The following is a 17177-nucleotide window of genomic DNA, read 5'->3' as shown; positions in this document are numbered from 1 at the left end:
ACCTACACATCACGTACTTGTGTATGCCTAAATTGGTAAAAAAAAAAGGCACGAAAAAACTCTTATAAACGATATTTTGTGTCACATATGTATCGAAAGTTTTTTAAAAATTATGAAATAGATTAGATTCATCATTCATCTTACTCACAGTCGTTTCAATTTGATATTATTTGCGAAAGTATCCGAATGTATTTCGATCAGGACGTTTTCATTTAAGAATCTGTCAAAGAAAATAAAAATTTGAATACAGAATAATATAACGACATGCATATAGCAGATTCTGTGTAATAGGTTTAATTGTGGGTTAATTTGGTGTTGTGTACTTTACTTACAATTCTTCCAAATTGATGAGATTTGCGAAAGAATCTCGATACAATTGTGTGATATTGTTGCTGGCGAGATCTCTGCAAAAAAACAAACACAACGAAATATCTGATTAACAAAAATACGCAAAAAAAAACTAATTTTCAGCTACTTGAATAAATACGTAAATTAATGGGTACATTATGCAGAGGTTAGACGTGTTTGAAACCTATGTGTAGTTTCATAGGTCTGAGGCGAAATAACAAACAAAAAAAATCTAATCATGTCTGAATAAAATGTGAGGTTAATTCGCAAAAATTTTTCTTGAAATGTCGAAATAATTGTAAAATTGACTTCTAAATCGTTGGAATAAGCCATAGCCTAAAATTGATGAGAAAAATGTCAATAAAAGTCAAATTTTGCGAGATTTTGTTTGAAAACTTTGTTGAAATGTTATGAAAACGGATGAAAGTTGATGAAACATTGCTTGACTCGAAAAAAAAAACCTTTCAAATGTACAAGTAGGTTTGGTACGTACTACGTAGACGTACATATATTTGGGAAGTTTTTTTTAAAACGACGTTTGCAGAGAGACAATCAGAACTCATTATCTCTCGTCCAAATTACCGCTCATTTTTTCGATTTTTTTAATTTACCTATCAATCATTTTTAAGACATTTCTTGAGAGATTTTTATACTTGATGTTTTCTCAGATTGTTTTTTTTTCAACTTTTGTTTCATTTTGCGGAAATTTTATCAAATGAGACGTTGCGATAAGGCCATTTTCATGTGCTCCAGGGGTTCCCAAAGTTGTGAATAAAAAAAGAATTTTGGGAACCACTAAGTATTAATTTCTATTGCGCTGGTATACTCAAAAATCCAATTTTTCAATTTTTCGTAATTTCGATATTTTGGGAACCCCTGCATAACATAGAAATCTGCGATTTGTGCGAAACGTAACGTTTTGAGGTATATATTCATTATTCAATTATCTAGATGAAAAAGTATAATTGAGCTCCCTGTAATAATTGAGCTATTTTGGGTAAAATTCCGAGATTTTACTCTTCGAAAAAACATTAAAATCCCATTTTTACGATTTCAACGAAGTGAAATCTCAGAATTTCACCCAAAAAAGCTCAATTATGAAAGTCACAGGAAAAAGCAAAATATGAAAAATTATCGAGCACTTTCAATCGAGCACTTTCAAATGTAAATTTTTCAGTTTATTTGAAAATAATGCTTGAACGCCTTTTTTAGGGGTTTCTAAAGTGGTGGGCTCTAAAAAAAGAGTTCAAAATTACGAATATACAGGGAGTTTAATTCAACTTTTTCATCTAGATGGTTGAATATATATGTACCTCAAAACGTTATGTTTGACGCAAATTGCAGGTGTCTAGTTTTCCAGGGGTTCCCAAAATATCGAAATTACGAAAAATTGAAAATTTGGATTTTTGAGTACCAGCGCAAATTCGGTAGGATGGAGGATATACTAATAAACTGTAAAAAGCTTTTTAGCGGTGTTCAAAGGGGTAGGTTCGAAATGGTGGTTTCAAAATTTTCAAAAAATGACCCCCCCTCCCTCCATGTTCTGTCCTTGAGGGTCGAAAACACTCGTAGAAAAATAACCCCGCATAACGTTTATCGGGTTCAAACAGATATTTTACGCTAAAAAAGGGTTTTGAAATTGATATTCAGTGGTTCTTAAAATTGTTCTTTTATTCACAACTTTGGAAACCCCTGGAGCCAAAAAAAATGGCCTTATCACAACTCCTCCTTTTTGGTAATTTTCACTGATTTCTACCAAATTTTACATTTTACGTTCAATATTCATTCGTGTTTTATTATCTTTTGTTAAATTTTTAAAACCTTTAACCATTTTTTTAAAACTTTTTCTTGCAATTTTTATCACAATTTATTCAATTTTGCTGCATTTTTTCCAATTGTTTTCACAGAATATCGCTCATTTTCGTCGCTTTTTTCATCAAGTTTAAGGTAAATTTCGGTGTTTCGAGGGTGAATTTGGTAATTGTTACTTGATTGTATTTTGATGTACACCTATTTGTAATTTGATTGAGTAGTTTTCATTATTTTTGACATTTTTGAGATATTTCGCTGAAACTTTACTATAAGAGTATGATGTACTATGTAACATGTAGGCTTATTTATGGAGCAAAGCAGCAGGTAGCTGCTGCGCATCAGTCAATTTAGCTAGCGAAAGTATGCTGCTAGACTCGGTAGAAGCTTGATAAACGAACGGATGTATTTGTTGGGTGATATAATTCGTTCGCAGGGTAAAATACTTGTACTCGTAATACTCGTATGTACGTAAACAGTACACATATGCCATGTAATACTGTCACCCATTACCTACTCTTGTAGCCGAGCTACATGGTCGTTTGCGGTTCACACGATTATACGACTACGGCGGCGATATACGAGTGCGACGAGACGTGAGAATTTGTTTTTGAAATCAAATTAACTAACCGATCAATTTACCCACGCTCGAGCTTGAGGAGCTTTTTTTCACTGTACACTTTTGATTTTACATACAATTCTCTGTAACTACGACGCTGTAATGGCGCATAAACGTTCAATTAATTTCAGAATAGGTGATCGCTGATCAGATGAATTAGCTATGGGTACTCTATGCACAATACCGATCACCATGTCCGTCGCTATTAAGGACTAAGGTGTCCGACCAAAATGGAGCGTCTGCGCTACGCATCAGCCCATCAGCCCAACATACACAGGTGGAAAAAAAACAGTATTACAAATACGTAAACGCTAATGGCTGGGTCTACAACAGGTGTTATGGTATGTAGTATTTCAATTATCATTACCTACAGTAAGTACGCAGCCGCGGTCGTGTACCTTGAATCGCAAAATTCCGGTGTATTGCGATTGCGAATTCGAAGAAACGCGCGCGGAAGTACATTACCAGGGTTGGGTAAAATCACGAAAATTATGATTCGAATCACGGATCACGAATCACTGCTCAAATGAAGTGATTGACTCATTCTCAAGAGTTGATGATTCGTTATTCGATTCAATTGAAAAAAAAGTGAAGGAATAAGTATCAGTATACGATCAAATATGTCTCCAAATGTGGGTGGAATTTTTGCATAAATCGTTTTTAAATTAGTGAAAATCATCAAAAATTGGCCAAATACCGAGTGTCCACGAATAAGGTGGTTTGATATGTTCATGATAAGCCAAAAGGGGAAAAAATTTCCCCAAGTAAAAATTGAATAACAATCGAAAAAATGTGCTTTTGAATGATAGTTTGGATGCAAAATGAAAGATTCTATCGTGTTTTATTGAAACAATCACTCAAAAGTCAAATGCCCATTTTTAAAATGATTATTCAATTTTCAAATTTTCAAGCAGGGCATTTTCTCTCCTTTTTGGTAACATCAAAATCTCTTCTTGGACATTCGGTATTCTCAAAATTCAATGATAATTTTCAAAAATGCTGAAATTATTATAAAAATGGCTGAATTAACAGAAAAAAGCAAATCGATCAAATTTTGTCAAAATGATGAGTGACATTGCAAAAAAAATCACATCGAGTAGATAAGATACCTATCATAAAAACTGTAAAAATTGGCATAAAAATCTGTTCAAGTATTGTTGCTTGCGAACAAAAATTCAAGTGAAATTGTGTAATACATCGCTACAATTGCTCTAAAATTAGATAGGTAGAGTGCAATGTTGGAATAATAAACACTTCCAAAAAACCACCTCAAACTCGATGAAATGTATGAAAACTGAAGTAAAATTTTGCCAAAACTGCTGCTTACTCATATTAATGAAAATTGATCAAAGTTGTTGATAATTTCCATAAATTAATGAACAAAATCAACAAAATTGAGTGAATCGTACAAAAATTGCTTGATTTGTGAGAATAACTGAAAAATAACTGTAGTTTGATGACATTGACAGAGTATCTAACACGTAGTGAAAAAATTCAAACGCGAACAAAAACCTTCAAATCATTGGGAAAAAAGTTGATAATTTTGATGAAATTGGCAACAGTGTTGGAATATGTGATGTTACTTCAGCCGGTAATTTTCTTCCAATTTCAATTGTTTTAAAAATTTTCCTGTGAAAATTTGTCTTTGTTCATTTTTTTTGTTGTCGAAGGGTGGGGAGGAGGGAGGGGCCAATGGAGAGCGTCCTGAAAATTTGGTTTAAAAATAGTGAAAAAAGTAGTGAAAAAGTTGAGATTTTTTCTAAAAAAAAAAATCCGTTAGATACCATCAGGGTATCTAATGGTAGTGAAAGTGGAGAAAAAATGGTGAATTTTGTTGGAAAGGTAGTGAAAAAATGAAAAAATTCAAATGCGTTATTCCTTTGTCTCGATCTTTATCCCGTAGAAAAGAGCTCATTTGTCGACTTTTTAGAGCTTGAATTGCACATTTTCGGGAGCTTTTGCCCTCTTTTTGCTCGAACTATTTACTCTTTTTCCCCGTGAAAAACTCATTGTTCAAATTCAAAAAATGTTCAAAGTTTGAATGAGAAGAATAAACTCCTCTCAGCACGAAGAAACTTTTTTTTTACTACTCAAAACATGAATTTTTGAAAACATTTGGTCTTGCTTCGCTAAAGCTCGTTTGCTTTTTTTTCAATTTTGAATTTTAAAGAAAAATCATTGAATTAAAAAAAAAAAATTATTGAATTTTAAAATTTTGAACCAAAGTAATGAACTTCTTATAATTGGCTTATCACACAGAAAAAAATCGTTTTTTACACCTCTTGAAAGAGCTTTGCCGCAGGGCCAGTTTATTTCTGTTTTCCGCAATTAAAAAATTCCACACTTGAAGGAGAAATAAAAATTTTTATAAATTGTATGAATTGAATATTAACTGTACCTTTCAAATGACAAAATTGTTATTTTATGGCTTACCTACTTATTTTATGTACTTTAAAACTATGAGTTTCATTTCGAAAAATTGGTTTATTTTTTCCCAAATGTCGTTCGAATTTTCCATCAAATTTTTGTATATTTTTTGAAAATTTGTTATGTTGAAAAAATGTTTTTATTCGCTCCAATTTCATTACATTAGCAAGGATTTTGAAGGTGAAAATGAAATCAAAAATTGAAATAATAAAACTATATTTTCGACATCTGTTTGCTTGAAAATATTTTTGGGATGTTTGAAGACATTGGAAAAACGAAAAATTCTAATGTAAAATTTTGCCCCCCCCGGCTCCTTTTTATAAAATCTCAAGTGTTTGAAAAATTTCCTGCTAAAAGTCCTGCTGAACTGCTGAAGTCCTTGCGTTCATCTGTATTGTTTTTTTATAATAATTTTGATTGAAATTAAAAAATGCTTTGTGTATACATTAAAGTTTCTTCCAATTTCTATTTTTTTGAAAATTTTCCTGTGAAAAATTTGACTTTGTTAATGTGTGTGAGGGGAGGAGGGTCGAATGGATAGCTTTCTGAAAATTTGTTTGAAAAAAGTAGTGATTTTTTCAACAAAAAAAATTCCGTTAGGTTCCCATGAGAATGAAAAATTGCAACCCTCGCCATCCCATTTCAAAATCGGGAGAAGGATCTCTTTTTGGAAAATTTGAATTTTGTCCAATGTAACTCTTTTGCAATAGAAACTTAATGAAAACAGTTGGAACAATGGTTTTGATCTTAGTGGGAGGGGGAGTTATCGCGAACTGAGAAAATATAATGCTACGTAGGTATTAGTAAATTCATCATAATCTTGTAAAATCAACTTGATTTCACCGTTGTGCCAAACTCTTATCTGTACAAGATCGAAATATGGTGCAGAATAGAAAGTATGAAATGATTTCCATTGATATCCATGGGGGGGGGGATTTCACCAGAACTAAAAATCACAGACAATATCGTGTGACATATCGTTTATTAGGGATTTTAAGGTGTTGAATTCAAATATCTCGTTAGTTTTTTCAATTGACCCTTTCAACACCTGTCGAGGGCATCCTAATTTGGTCCGTAAGATGAAAAAACTTCTTATTCCGTGTGACGTGTCGTTTACTTGGGTTTTTGGGATGCTGAGTCCAAAATATCAACTTAGTTTTTCGATCTGATCCTCCCTGCCCCTATCAAAAATACCCCAATTTTATTCTGAAGCTGAAATACCGTGTGGTACATATATCGTTTACCATGGTTTTTGGAGCGCCGAGTTCGAATATCTAGTTAGTTTTTCGATCTTACCCTTCCTATCTCCTTTCAAAGACAACCCGATTTGGTCCTTTAGATGAAAAAATTATAGTGCCATGTGATTGTGACGTATGGTTTACTGAGGGTTTTGTGGCGCTGAGAACAAATATCTAGTTAGTTTTTTGATCAGCAGACCCTTCAAACCCATACCTTATAAATCCAAATTCAGTCCTGATTCCTGAAGATGAACAAACGTAAATGCTGTGTTATACCTATGATTTGCTACTAAATTATTTATGCATTGCGAGTACTTGTGAGGTGCTCAGTATTTATACCTGCGTTGCGTCGTGTTGCGTTGATTTACATACACAATAATTACTGATATATTGTGAAGCATTGTACTCGTTTTCGTATGACGCATGCAACGTACGGCTATAATAATATGGACTTCGAACTACATATGTAAATGTGTAACCTTATAAGCGATCCGACGCTCTCGGGCTCGACCAAACTAAAAGGGTAATACCGAATACGCGAACGTGAACTGGTAAATTGATGACCAGCGGCGTACGCCCGCACCTCGTCTCCCGTCTTCTCTATACGTATACCAAAGACGGAAACGCAACCAACCAAACAATAGGTTTTTGAAGGTATCTCGAGTGGCCGCCGCGTGCCGCGCTGTCGCCGTCGCCGTCAGTGGGCATTAGAGGCATGGCCAGCATCGGCATATCGGCGAAAATGCAACGCTATGGCTTTGGCTATGCCATTTACGACGAGAGTAATAACCATCAACTCTACTGCGTGTGATACATGTACACATTAAGGTGTACATAGGTATTTGTGTACAGCCTATACCTAGGGTGACGACGACGCGACGACGGCGTCGCCATCGCCATCGCCGCCACACATTGCACACGTACCAATGATAAGGTTATCGTGTTAAGGTCAGCTCATTGATACTTTACGTTTGTTCGTAATCATCAACCTACTGGCCTAGAAAGAAAAAGTTTGGTCGCCGCGCCGCCCCCTCCTCCTTGGCCAATTTTACTCGTTACCTTTTTTGCGGTAGGTTCCTTTTCAGAACTTTGGTACTATAGAGGCATGTAGAGTGTAGGGGTGCGGTGAGGCAAGGCTCAACGCAGGAGGTAAATTAAAAGCTGTAGGTAGTAGGTACCTGTTGTTTTCGCGAATATTGCGTCACTGAATTGCGATTCGTATCGCGATGAAGAGGAAAAAACTTGCCAAACGAATTTGGATCGAAATTTCGAGACGTTTCGCATACTGTAATTAAATTACGTATTCGTAGAAATGGACTAGAGATGATAGAAAAGCTGTAAACGATTTGTCGAGATAGTTATTTTTTACTTGGCTGACCCTCTGCCTAGATTTTTTGCAAATTGACTACACGATGACGAACGTCGAAGACAAATTGGACGCCGCCAAAAAAAAAAAAAAATGTGGACGGGTCTCGTCACGTCAGCTACGGCGATGGCGGTCGTTCTCGATATTCGCATTCGCGTCATTACGAGAGCCATGTAGCGGTAGGTTTTCGTTGCAATGAGCAGCGGACCACAGTCGATGTGCCACCTCGCCGCACTTCGCCCCTTACATCTTGCCAACCTTGACCTACCTAAATTCTGAAAAACTAAAACTCATCTGATTTGTCGTCGGCGGCGGTGGCAATACCCACTGATCAGTTGATCACGGAACGACCACTCGGTAAGGTAAACGACGTGAGCGATTAAGAGTGAAGTTTGAAATCACCGAAATCTGGGCAGAATGATTCCATACAGTTGTTCGATAGCCAGGTACCCAGGTACGAGTAGATGAGCTTACACTCACAACAATAAGACCGAAGAACTTGGTCTATGTACAGGCTCGCTGAGGTCGTCGCTGTCGAAAAAGGAAAGCAGAATCCGAGCTTCGCTTCAAAATATTAATCTAGCTAGGCATTCAATTTGTCATTTCTTTCAAACGAAAATGACGACGAGTTGATTTAGAGTGAAAGAGAATGAAGGTGGGGAGAAGGTCAGACAGCTTGGCGAGGTGCAGACCTACATAGGTAAGCTTCGTATACTGCACGCCTGCGAGTGCAATGAGTAATATGTACATACGTACGTACGTACTTATTACGTATGTAGACGAACGTATTATAACGTATAGTAGTCGACCTACAGGCGCTTACAAAGTATTCCAAATATTGGCGAGCCGGGCACCCAACACTGATATTTGTGTTGATAATTATTTAGACTAGTGTATCCATTCACCATCCTTCGGATGGAGATGGGTGATTTGGCTCGTCACTCGTCGTCTCACGAGTGAAGTATTCAAAATTGTTATTTTTTTTTCTCTTTACTTGAATTGTTTGTTTATCTATTCGTAATTGAAGTTGGCATCTTCTCCTATAATTTTATTGGAAAGCGATTCGTTCATTCGCAAACGATTTTCTCACATATGCATATGAATAAATCGTTCACGAAAAATATCTCAAGTTTTTATTGGTAGTTTTGAAATACTTCGTTATTTATGATTCCTTTAGTAGGTCGGTCTCGAATGATTCGTTGATTTTTGAGCGAATCGTTCGCGAATCGAACTGAGTTCAGTTTTTGATGGTAGGATTGAAAATATCAGTCAAGACTAATCACTTCACAGTTCACGCCATTAAGCATAATTTGATTTCTCAGTGAGTCATTCGTTCGCGAACGATTCGTTCAGCGCGAAAAAAAACATTCGCGAACGAATTTATGTACAATATTTATATCGATAGATTGAAAAATAATTCGTTTTATCTTGCGTTTGATTTGATTTCTTCCAAATGATTCAGTCGTTCTCGAACGATTCGTCGTTTCTGAACGAATCATTCGCTTGCGAATCAACTCAAGTTGTTGTTGATGGATTTGAAAAAGTCAAATTTCACAATTTGGCACGTCCTCTTTCACTAGATTTGATTTACGTGGTAGTGATTCATTCGTTCTCGAATGATTCGTTGATTTCGAGCAAATCGTTCGCGATCGAATCGAGTCCAGTTTTTGATAAGGGTAGAGGCACCAAATATGGACCACTTTTTTTTGGAGGATTGCCACTTGAAAACTATAGGAGGTAGAAACCTCCACAAAGGCTTAAAATGAAGTTCCATCCTTCCACCAACACTGTACAAAACTTCAGGGGTGAAGGTCAACTTTAAGTATGTTTTTTTTATTGTTGAGTGATGAGTGTCAAAATGACAGTTAGAAATTTTGGACGCCTAATATGGACCACCTATAAAATTTCAAAATAAACATACTTTCACATTTTTCAAAAGGTCATATTTATTTGTAGAAATGAACAAAAAAACTTATTCTAAGCAGTTCAGGTTAATTTTGAATATTTTTTCAAATTGTTGAATGACGAGTGTCAAAATGACAGTTCAAAATTTTGGACGTCTAATATGGACCACCTAAAGAATAATTTTAAAATAAACATATTTTTACGTTTCAAAACATCATATTTATTAGTAGAAATGAACAAAAAAAAGTATTTCAAGCATTCCCCTTTTCAGCGGCTGTAAAAAATGAGTAAAAAATTCAATATCACAGGTGGTCCATATTAGCGCACCCCATAAAAAAAACTTTACACCAAAAATTTCTGTACATACCCTCATTTTTAGCAAAAACTGATCACTCCAGCAGAAACTACATCCTTTTTTGATATTATAAACATCAATGCCATTTAGAAAATTACACCACATATATATTTTAATAAAAGTTGAAAAACACACTGAAAAAATTTTTCAGTGTCTCAAAACAGTTTTTTGTAAATTTCTCAGCGAGTTTTGACTTTACAGTTGTAATTTTTGTCTCATTCGTTTTTTTGATGAAAAATAGATCAGAATACATTTTTTCCTGATAGATTGCGCTAATTACCAATGAGAACGGGCGCTGGTCCATATTGCGGACTGGTCCATAATTGGTGCCCTTACCCTTAATAGGATTAAAAATGTCAAGTGTCATCGCCTTATCAACGCGTAATTCGATTTTTGAGTGATTTATTCGTTCGCGAACGATTTGCTCAGTGAAAAAATTTGAAAATCGTTCGTGAACGAATCCATTCGCAATTTACATATACATATTGATAGATTGGAGATTGTTTCGTTCCATCTTGTGTCTAATTTGATTTCTTCCAAGTGATTCAGTCGTTCTCGAACGATTCATCGTTTCTGAACAAATCATTCGCTAGCGAATCAACTCAAGTTGTTGTTGATAGATTTCAAAAAGTCAAATTTCGCGATTTACCACGTCATCTTTCACTATATTTGATTTACGTGATAGTGATTCATTCGTTCTAGATTGATTCATTGATTTTGAGCAATTCTTTCGCGATCGAATTGAGTTCAGTTTTTGATAATAGAATTAAAAATGTTAAGTTTCATCACCCACATCTATGCATAATTCAATTTTTGAGTGATTCATTCGTTCGCGAACGATTTGCTCAGTGAAAAAATTTAAAAATCGTTCGTGAACGAATTCATTCGCAATTTATATTGATAGATTGAAAATCGTTTCGTTTCATTTTGTGTCTGATTTAATTTCCAAGTGATTCAGTCGTTCTCGAACGATTCCTCGTTTCTGAATAAATTATTTGCAAGCGAATCAACTTCAATAATTTTTGTTGATGTATGTAAGTATTTGAAAAAGTTAAATTTTGCCACGTCCTCTTTCACAGGATTTGATTTAATTGCGACTCAATTGTTTTCGAATGATATTTTGTCTCTCCTGAGAAAACTGTTCACGACCGAATTGTGCCCACTTTTTGATGTTAAATCACAATAGTCTCGTTGTGTCATCTGTACCGAATTTTATTTCTCAATTTTATTCATTAATTTCTTCGCGAACGATTTTTCCTGTGTGAGAAAATCGTTCGTGAATGAATCATGCGAAATTTTCATTGATAGATTTGAAAACTTTTTGTTTTGTTTGGACATGTGTATACTTCAGAGCCGATTGCGAAAAAAAAGTCGGCTGATTTTTACCAAATCCAGAAAAGTTTCGGAAAAATTTTTAGTTCTGGAGGAGACCCTGGAGTCAAAATCCAAGACCACTTTTAGGGTTCTACTGGTCAGTTGAAAATTTACAAATCGCTAATTTTTGCGTAAATTGACGTTTTATAATTTTTTTCTTTCCCAAATATTTCACATCAATCAAGCCAAAATTTGAAAGATATCGTTTCTGGAATTGGGCGAATGTTTTGGAACATAGTGGTGCTAATTTTTCAGCCATTTCTACCTACTTCAAAAAATCAAAAAAAAAAATTGTACTTACCTAAATTTTTAGCTATTTTTTTCGTTTTTTTGAAATTGGCAGAAATGACCAAAAAATTGACACCACTGCATTCCAAAACATTTCACCAATTTCAAAAATGATATCTTTCAATATTTTGGTCTGATCAACGTGAAATCCTTGAGATGAAAAAATTTTCAACCCATTTTCGTAAAAATTGGCGATTTGCAGCTCAAATTTTACCACATCCTCTTATCATTACTTCGTTAGATTTAATTTAGGCGATGATTTTGTTGTTTTCGAATGATTTTCCATTTTTGAGAAAGACGATTTCAGTCCAGCTTTTGATGATAGTGATGAGAACTGTCAATTTGATTTTTCAGACGACTCATTCGTTCGCGAAAGATTTGCTCAAATAGGATAATTTTTCACGATTTTCGTTGATAGATTGAATAATGTTCTGGTTTGTGTGATCATTAGGGTGGAGTCAAAAAAAAATAAAACACATCCCGGATTTGCACAAAAATTGGTGGAAAAGTTTACTTTGAGTGGGAGACTACTTACTTGAAAAAATTTCGAGCTTTCCAGCAGTTCAGGAAGCTGAGCCAGAGGTCCCCAAAATGGGGTCATTTTTGAAACAATCGTGTTTTTTTTTGCCATTTTTGGGTAGTAAAACACGTGCAGTCCTTTGGCCACCATCTTCGAAAGTTGCTATTTGAATTTCTGAACATCGCTAGCCCATTGAATTGAAAATTCAATACCACTTTAAGATCTTGAAAATTCATAATTTCTTATCAATTTGAAAGCGCTTTTTTGACATTAAATATTCGTCTTTTTACGAAAAACTAACGCAGGATTCTTGCTCAGCAGGTCAAAATACCCCGATTATCACACTTTTTACGACCATTTCGGTCAAATCTTCAAAATTCATATTTTTTTCATTTATCTTATTTAGGTAATACTTATAATTGTTCGAGATGCTGAAAAAAATTGGGCAAAAAAAGTGAATTTGGTTAGTTTGATGGAAATTATCTTACAAAATGTGCTAATCGGGGTATTCTGACCTGCTTAACACAAATTCGACGTTAGTTTTTCCTGAAAGGAATTTTTTAATTGAAAAAGTGCTATAAATTTGATGAAAATTGTAATTTTTAGATCCACCAATCTTCTAACGCTTAGTAGAGGGCTAAAGGTGGTATTGAATTTTGAATTATTCAATACATCAGGGATGTTCAGAAACTCAAATCGCAATCTTCGAGGAGGCCGACCGCAATTTTTCGTCGATTTTAACTACCTTTTTTTATGTTTTCGCTATTGTATGCAATTTTTATTAAATATGTGCCCTATTCTACCATTTTTTCTCATTTTCAATAATTTTTGGATAAATTTTGGCGTTTGATTAATATTTTTTCAATTTAGTATAATTTTCATGTCAATTCAATTCATTTCAAAATTCTCAATTCTGATTGATCGAAATTATTGCAACTTTTTTTCAACATTACACAGCTTACGTATAGCAACATTCTGAACTTTGAGTGTACCAAACCAGTCATTTGTGTGTGTATAGCGATAGTTTGGTATGATAGCTTTAGGAAAAGTATAGATATTTTAGCTTGTATACTACATATTGTACTCAATATCCGTTATTAAAGGTGATGAAAAGTTATACTTACAATATAATAAGAGAAGAAGGCAGGCTGCTAGGTACGCCGGTCAGCCCGACACCACGGCAATAAATTTCAGTGACATGGGTAAGATTATCGCAGAGACAGAATTTCAGTTCTTCGGCCGCGCAACGGGTCAACTTTTTGGACGCGGTGCCATGGTCCAACAGCAACGCTGCTATGATAATGAACGCCTGGGCGACTGCCGCCGTCACTCGCATCCGATTACCGTTCCGATTTCCAATTTGATTCAGCATACCTCGACCGCAGCCGCAAGCAATCCGATCAAAATCCGTTACGCGGCGCCGGTCGATACTGTGGCTATTGGGTAGGTGGAGGTGCAGATACCCGTGCAAAAGTACTCGCCACTGGCTAACTAGGTATATCTACTCGCTATATAGGTGTAGATATAGAGTGACTCTCTAGAGCTCTACAGATGCTAAGAAGGCAGACAGGCAGAGGCAGGCGATCGCAGGTAAACACAACTCTGGACGCAATGTCGACAACAAATTATCGAATTACCATCGCGCCATCGTTGCGTTTTACGTAGGATATAACGCTTGATTCGAAGTTTTGGTCGGCATTTTTATTCTATCGCTGAGTTTAGTGATTCAATTGCGCAGGTGATTCGCCTGGCAGCTGTCGCATTTTTTCCAATCTGTAAAAGCAAAACAATAAAATCATATTTTATTGGATGGAATCACCGAAGCAAGGAGATATGTACTTGTGTAGGTAAGGCACAAGAAAAGGTACAGTGCTACAGGATCCGGAATAACTCCGGAGGCGCGTTTATGACACGTTTATGATGAGTTGGGTACATGAATGGCTAGACCAACAGCTATCTCTTAGAAGAATCAATAATCATACAATTCGAGTGCATTGTTAGTTTTTCGAGGTTGAAAGAATGGTACACATGCCATATTTCTTATTTCTATAACCCAATCTTCAAACATTTGCTAGAGCCTCCAGAACTGCTCAAAAACGATCTGAATCTGAAATTGCTTTAAATCAGCACCAAATAGCAAAAACAATGAAATATTTTCGAAACAGGGGAATGCAACTTGTTTAAGCAAAATTTAAGAAGTCGTTGAAAACGTTTACATCTTCTACGTGTCATTTGCTGTTACGATATCATTTTTATGTTATAAAGTAGTGAAAGTGCAGGAAGATAAAGCATGTAGGAAACTTATCAAAAAACGAAATATAAGTTTAAGAGGAAAAAAATTGGTAAACGGGATGTTTTTTGAATAAATTATATGATTTTCTGATACCTACTTTAAACGCATAAGGGAAAAGTTTTTTTTTGTGCGAGTGAATAAGCGAGTATGAAAACTTTTTGAGAGTTTTTCATATCTTTTGAATCTAACTTTTAAATTTCCCATTTATTCTCTTGAAATGTGAATTTGAAAAAATTTTCGTTAGGTACACCTTGGATTGGAGGAAAGAAATTACTAGATAGGTAAATTATATTTTGTACCGATACTTCATTTATTGATTTTAGTCGGAAACTAGAGAGACAAGGCCAAAAAAATTGGGTTTTTATTGCGAAATATTAATTTTTTAACATGGGCTGTAGGCACCTAATAGGAGAGGAATCCGAACTGGTGAAAGTTTTGGGTCTACACTCATTAAAAAAATATGCAAAATTATCCCATCAGTCAATATTTGAGTTCGTTGACTCAGAATTGTTAAATTTTCGAATTTCAAAGTTCGATATAAAATATGGAAAAACGAGATATTTTCTTTAATATTTCAATATATTTTTCAAACGGTGAAGGGAAGGGGGGTGGGAATTTTTGATGATTCGTTTTATTGCAAATTTACATCGTTAAAGTTGAAAAGTCTTAATTTTGAATGAAAAAGCGGTTGATTTTAAATTTTAAATTTGAAGAAGTAAATCTGTACGATTTTTAAAATTAAGTGGGGGGGGTGACGTGACTTCAAAAACTTTTTTAGAATTTTTTGATCGTGTAATCACTCGAGAACAGTTTTTTTTATGAAAATTGAAAATTCTAAATTTAAAATACCAATATTAAAAATGAAAAAGAGTGCGCGAAAGTGTTAATCAGTGAAGGAAGTGGTCGAAATCTTTTCAAACAAAATTTTAGACTGAAATATTTTGATTTTAAAGAAAGATGGAATTAAAGAACATTTCAATTTTCACTTCAATAATGCTGAAAATTATGATACGGAGAAAAACAAGACCAACAGAAGTCTTGGACACCCTGTGATCCCATAAAAAATTCAACTTTAAGGGTCATTCCATGTCCTAGAGCAGTCGTGTTTTGGGTTTCGGTGCCCCAATTGTAACCAAAATCGTTTTGTAGATTGTTTAGGTGTATAAGTATAGGTATTGGTATATGTACTGGAAAAAAAGGAAAATCGTTATCATTTGCCCCCCTCTCCCAAATACTTTGAAGCAGCTGAGCTAGGGGAGGAGTTTCTTTTTTTCAGCATTTGAAATTTCTCTACTTGAGTATGTAATGCCCGAATTTAAAATCCAATTGCTCGGTATTGCTGCAACTTGAAGACAATATTTTGGTGGCGTTTAAAAAAAAAATAATTATTGAAAATATTATGTATGTAGTTTCAAAAAAATTCAAAGTTGAGCTTTTTCAAAAGTTTGCCAAATTTTGGAGCTATAATTTGAAAAAAATCCACGAAGCACACTTTGTATGACTTTTACAACTATGAACTTTATGTCATGGGATTTTCTAAACCATTGTGGATGGGGGGGGGGGGCAAATTTTGTCAAAATGTTGAAAAATTTCAAATACCGTGTGACATATCGTTTTACATGTTTTCTAGAGCACTAAATACGAAAAATGGCTTATTTTTTTCGATTAGAACACCCCCCCCCCTCGATGCCTTTCATTGACTCACAAAATTTCCTGCAAAAGGAAAAAATCGTGTAACTTATGGTTTGTTAGGTTCTTGAGAGAGGTGAATACGAATATCATCCTGTTTTTTTGATTTGGTCCCGCTAACGTCCCCCAATAACCCCCCCTCCCTCCAACCAAAAAATCTGTAAACAGAAAAAATCTTTTTATACGAGTGGGTTATCGTTTTTAAAAACGTACAAATAAAACAATATTTTCCACAATATTTGACATTTTTTTTTTACAATTTGACCAAAATTTTGGGCCTTTGTGCCTGTAACAATTCCCATCGCAGAAACTTCATTGTCATGAATACCTACCGTGAAAATTCATGCTTCTTGAGCTTATTTCATATTTTTAAATCATTGCTCTGAAATTTGGCAAACCATAAATTGAACTTTTGAAATTTTTAGTACTTGGAGATTTTTGAAATTACTCTCCATTAAGGATCTTTTAACACCGCGAACAGGTTTTTTTTTCAAGTTGCAGCAGTCTCGGATAATTACGAGTAGGTATGTAGATTCCAAAGTTGTGCGTTATGGTGACTTGGTGAGTAAAATTAATTCATTAATTTCTGGGGGGAATCCTGCCCCATGGTCGGTCGGTTTAGAAGCTAATGATAGCGATTTCTCATCTCTCCTAATACAAGAAACTTACCAAAAAAAAAATGAGCAAGACCCAAATAACTTTTTATTAATTATTAGATTTTTCTATGTGTACGTACGTTCTATCGAAAGTTACTGCTGGTTTTTTTTTTCAATCAAAAACCGAATATTTTTTTTTAATCAGCCTGGGTCATAATTCAGTGTTATTTTGTTGAAAAGAAATCTGCGGTGTCTGGAAAATTCACCTCGCGAAATTAATAGCTGGAGAAATTCATAGCAGAAAAATATCCAAAGCACCGCCAGAGAAGTAGGTACCTACACGTACACGT

General features: G+C 34.8%; 1 protein-coding gene across 1 annotated transcript in view; it reads right to left on the bottom strand.

Moving 5' to 3' along the window:
• rk (rickets) overlaps positions 1-17177 on the bottom strand; it is a 38009-nt gene that overhangs the window by 18065 nt on the left and 2767 nt on the right. The window contains exons 2-4 of the mRNA XM_065353002.1: positions 13374-14022; positions 333-404; positions 149-220 (exon numbers count right to left, since the gene is read on the bottom strand). Coding sequence (XP_065209074.1) covers positions 149-220; positions 333-404; positions 13374-13621 — 392 coding nt within the window. The 5' untranslated portion in view covers positions 13622-14022. The remainder of the gene's footprint in view (positions 1-148; positions 221-332; positions 405-13373; positions 14023-17177) is intronic.

Source organism: Planococcus citri, chromosome 1 (assembly GCF_950023065.1).
Source record: "Planococcus citri chromosome 1, ihPlaCitr1.1, whole genome shotgun sequence".
NCBI classification, from domain to species: Eukaryota; Metazoa; Arthropoda; class Insecta; order Hemiptera; family Pseudococcidae; genus Planococcus; species Planococcus citri.
The sequence above is the reverse complement of the archived record's forward strand: the minus strand, read 5'-3'. Positions and strand labels throughout refer to the sequence as shown.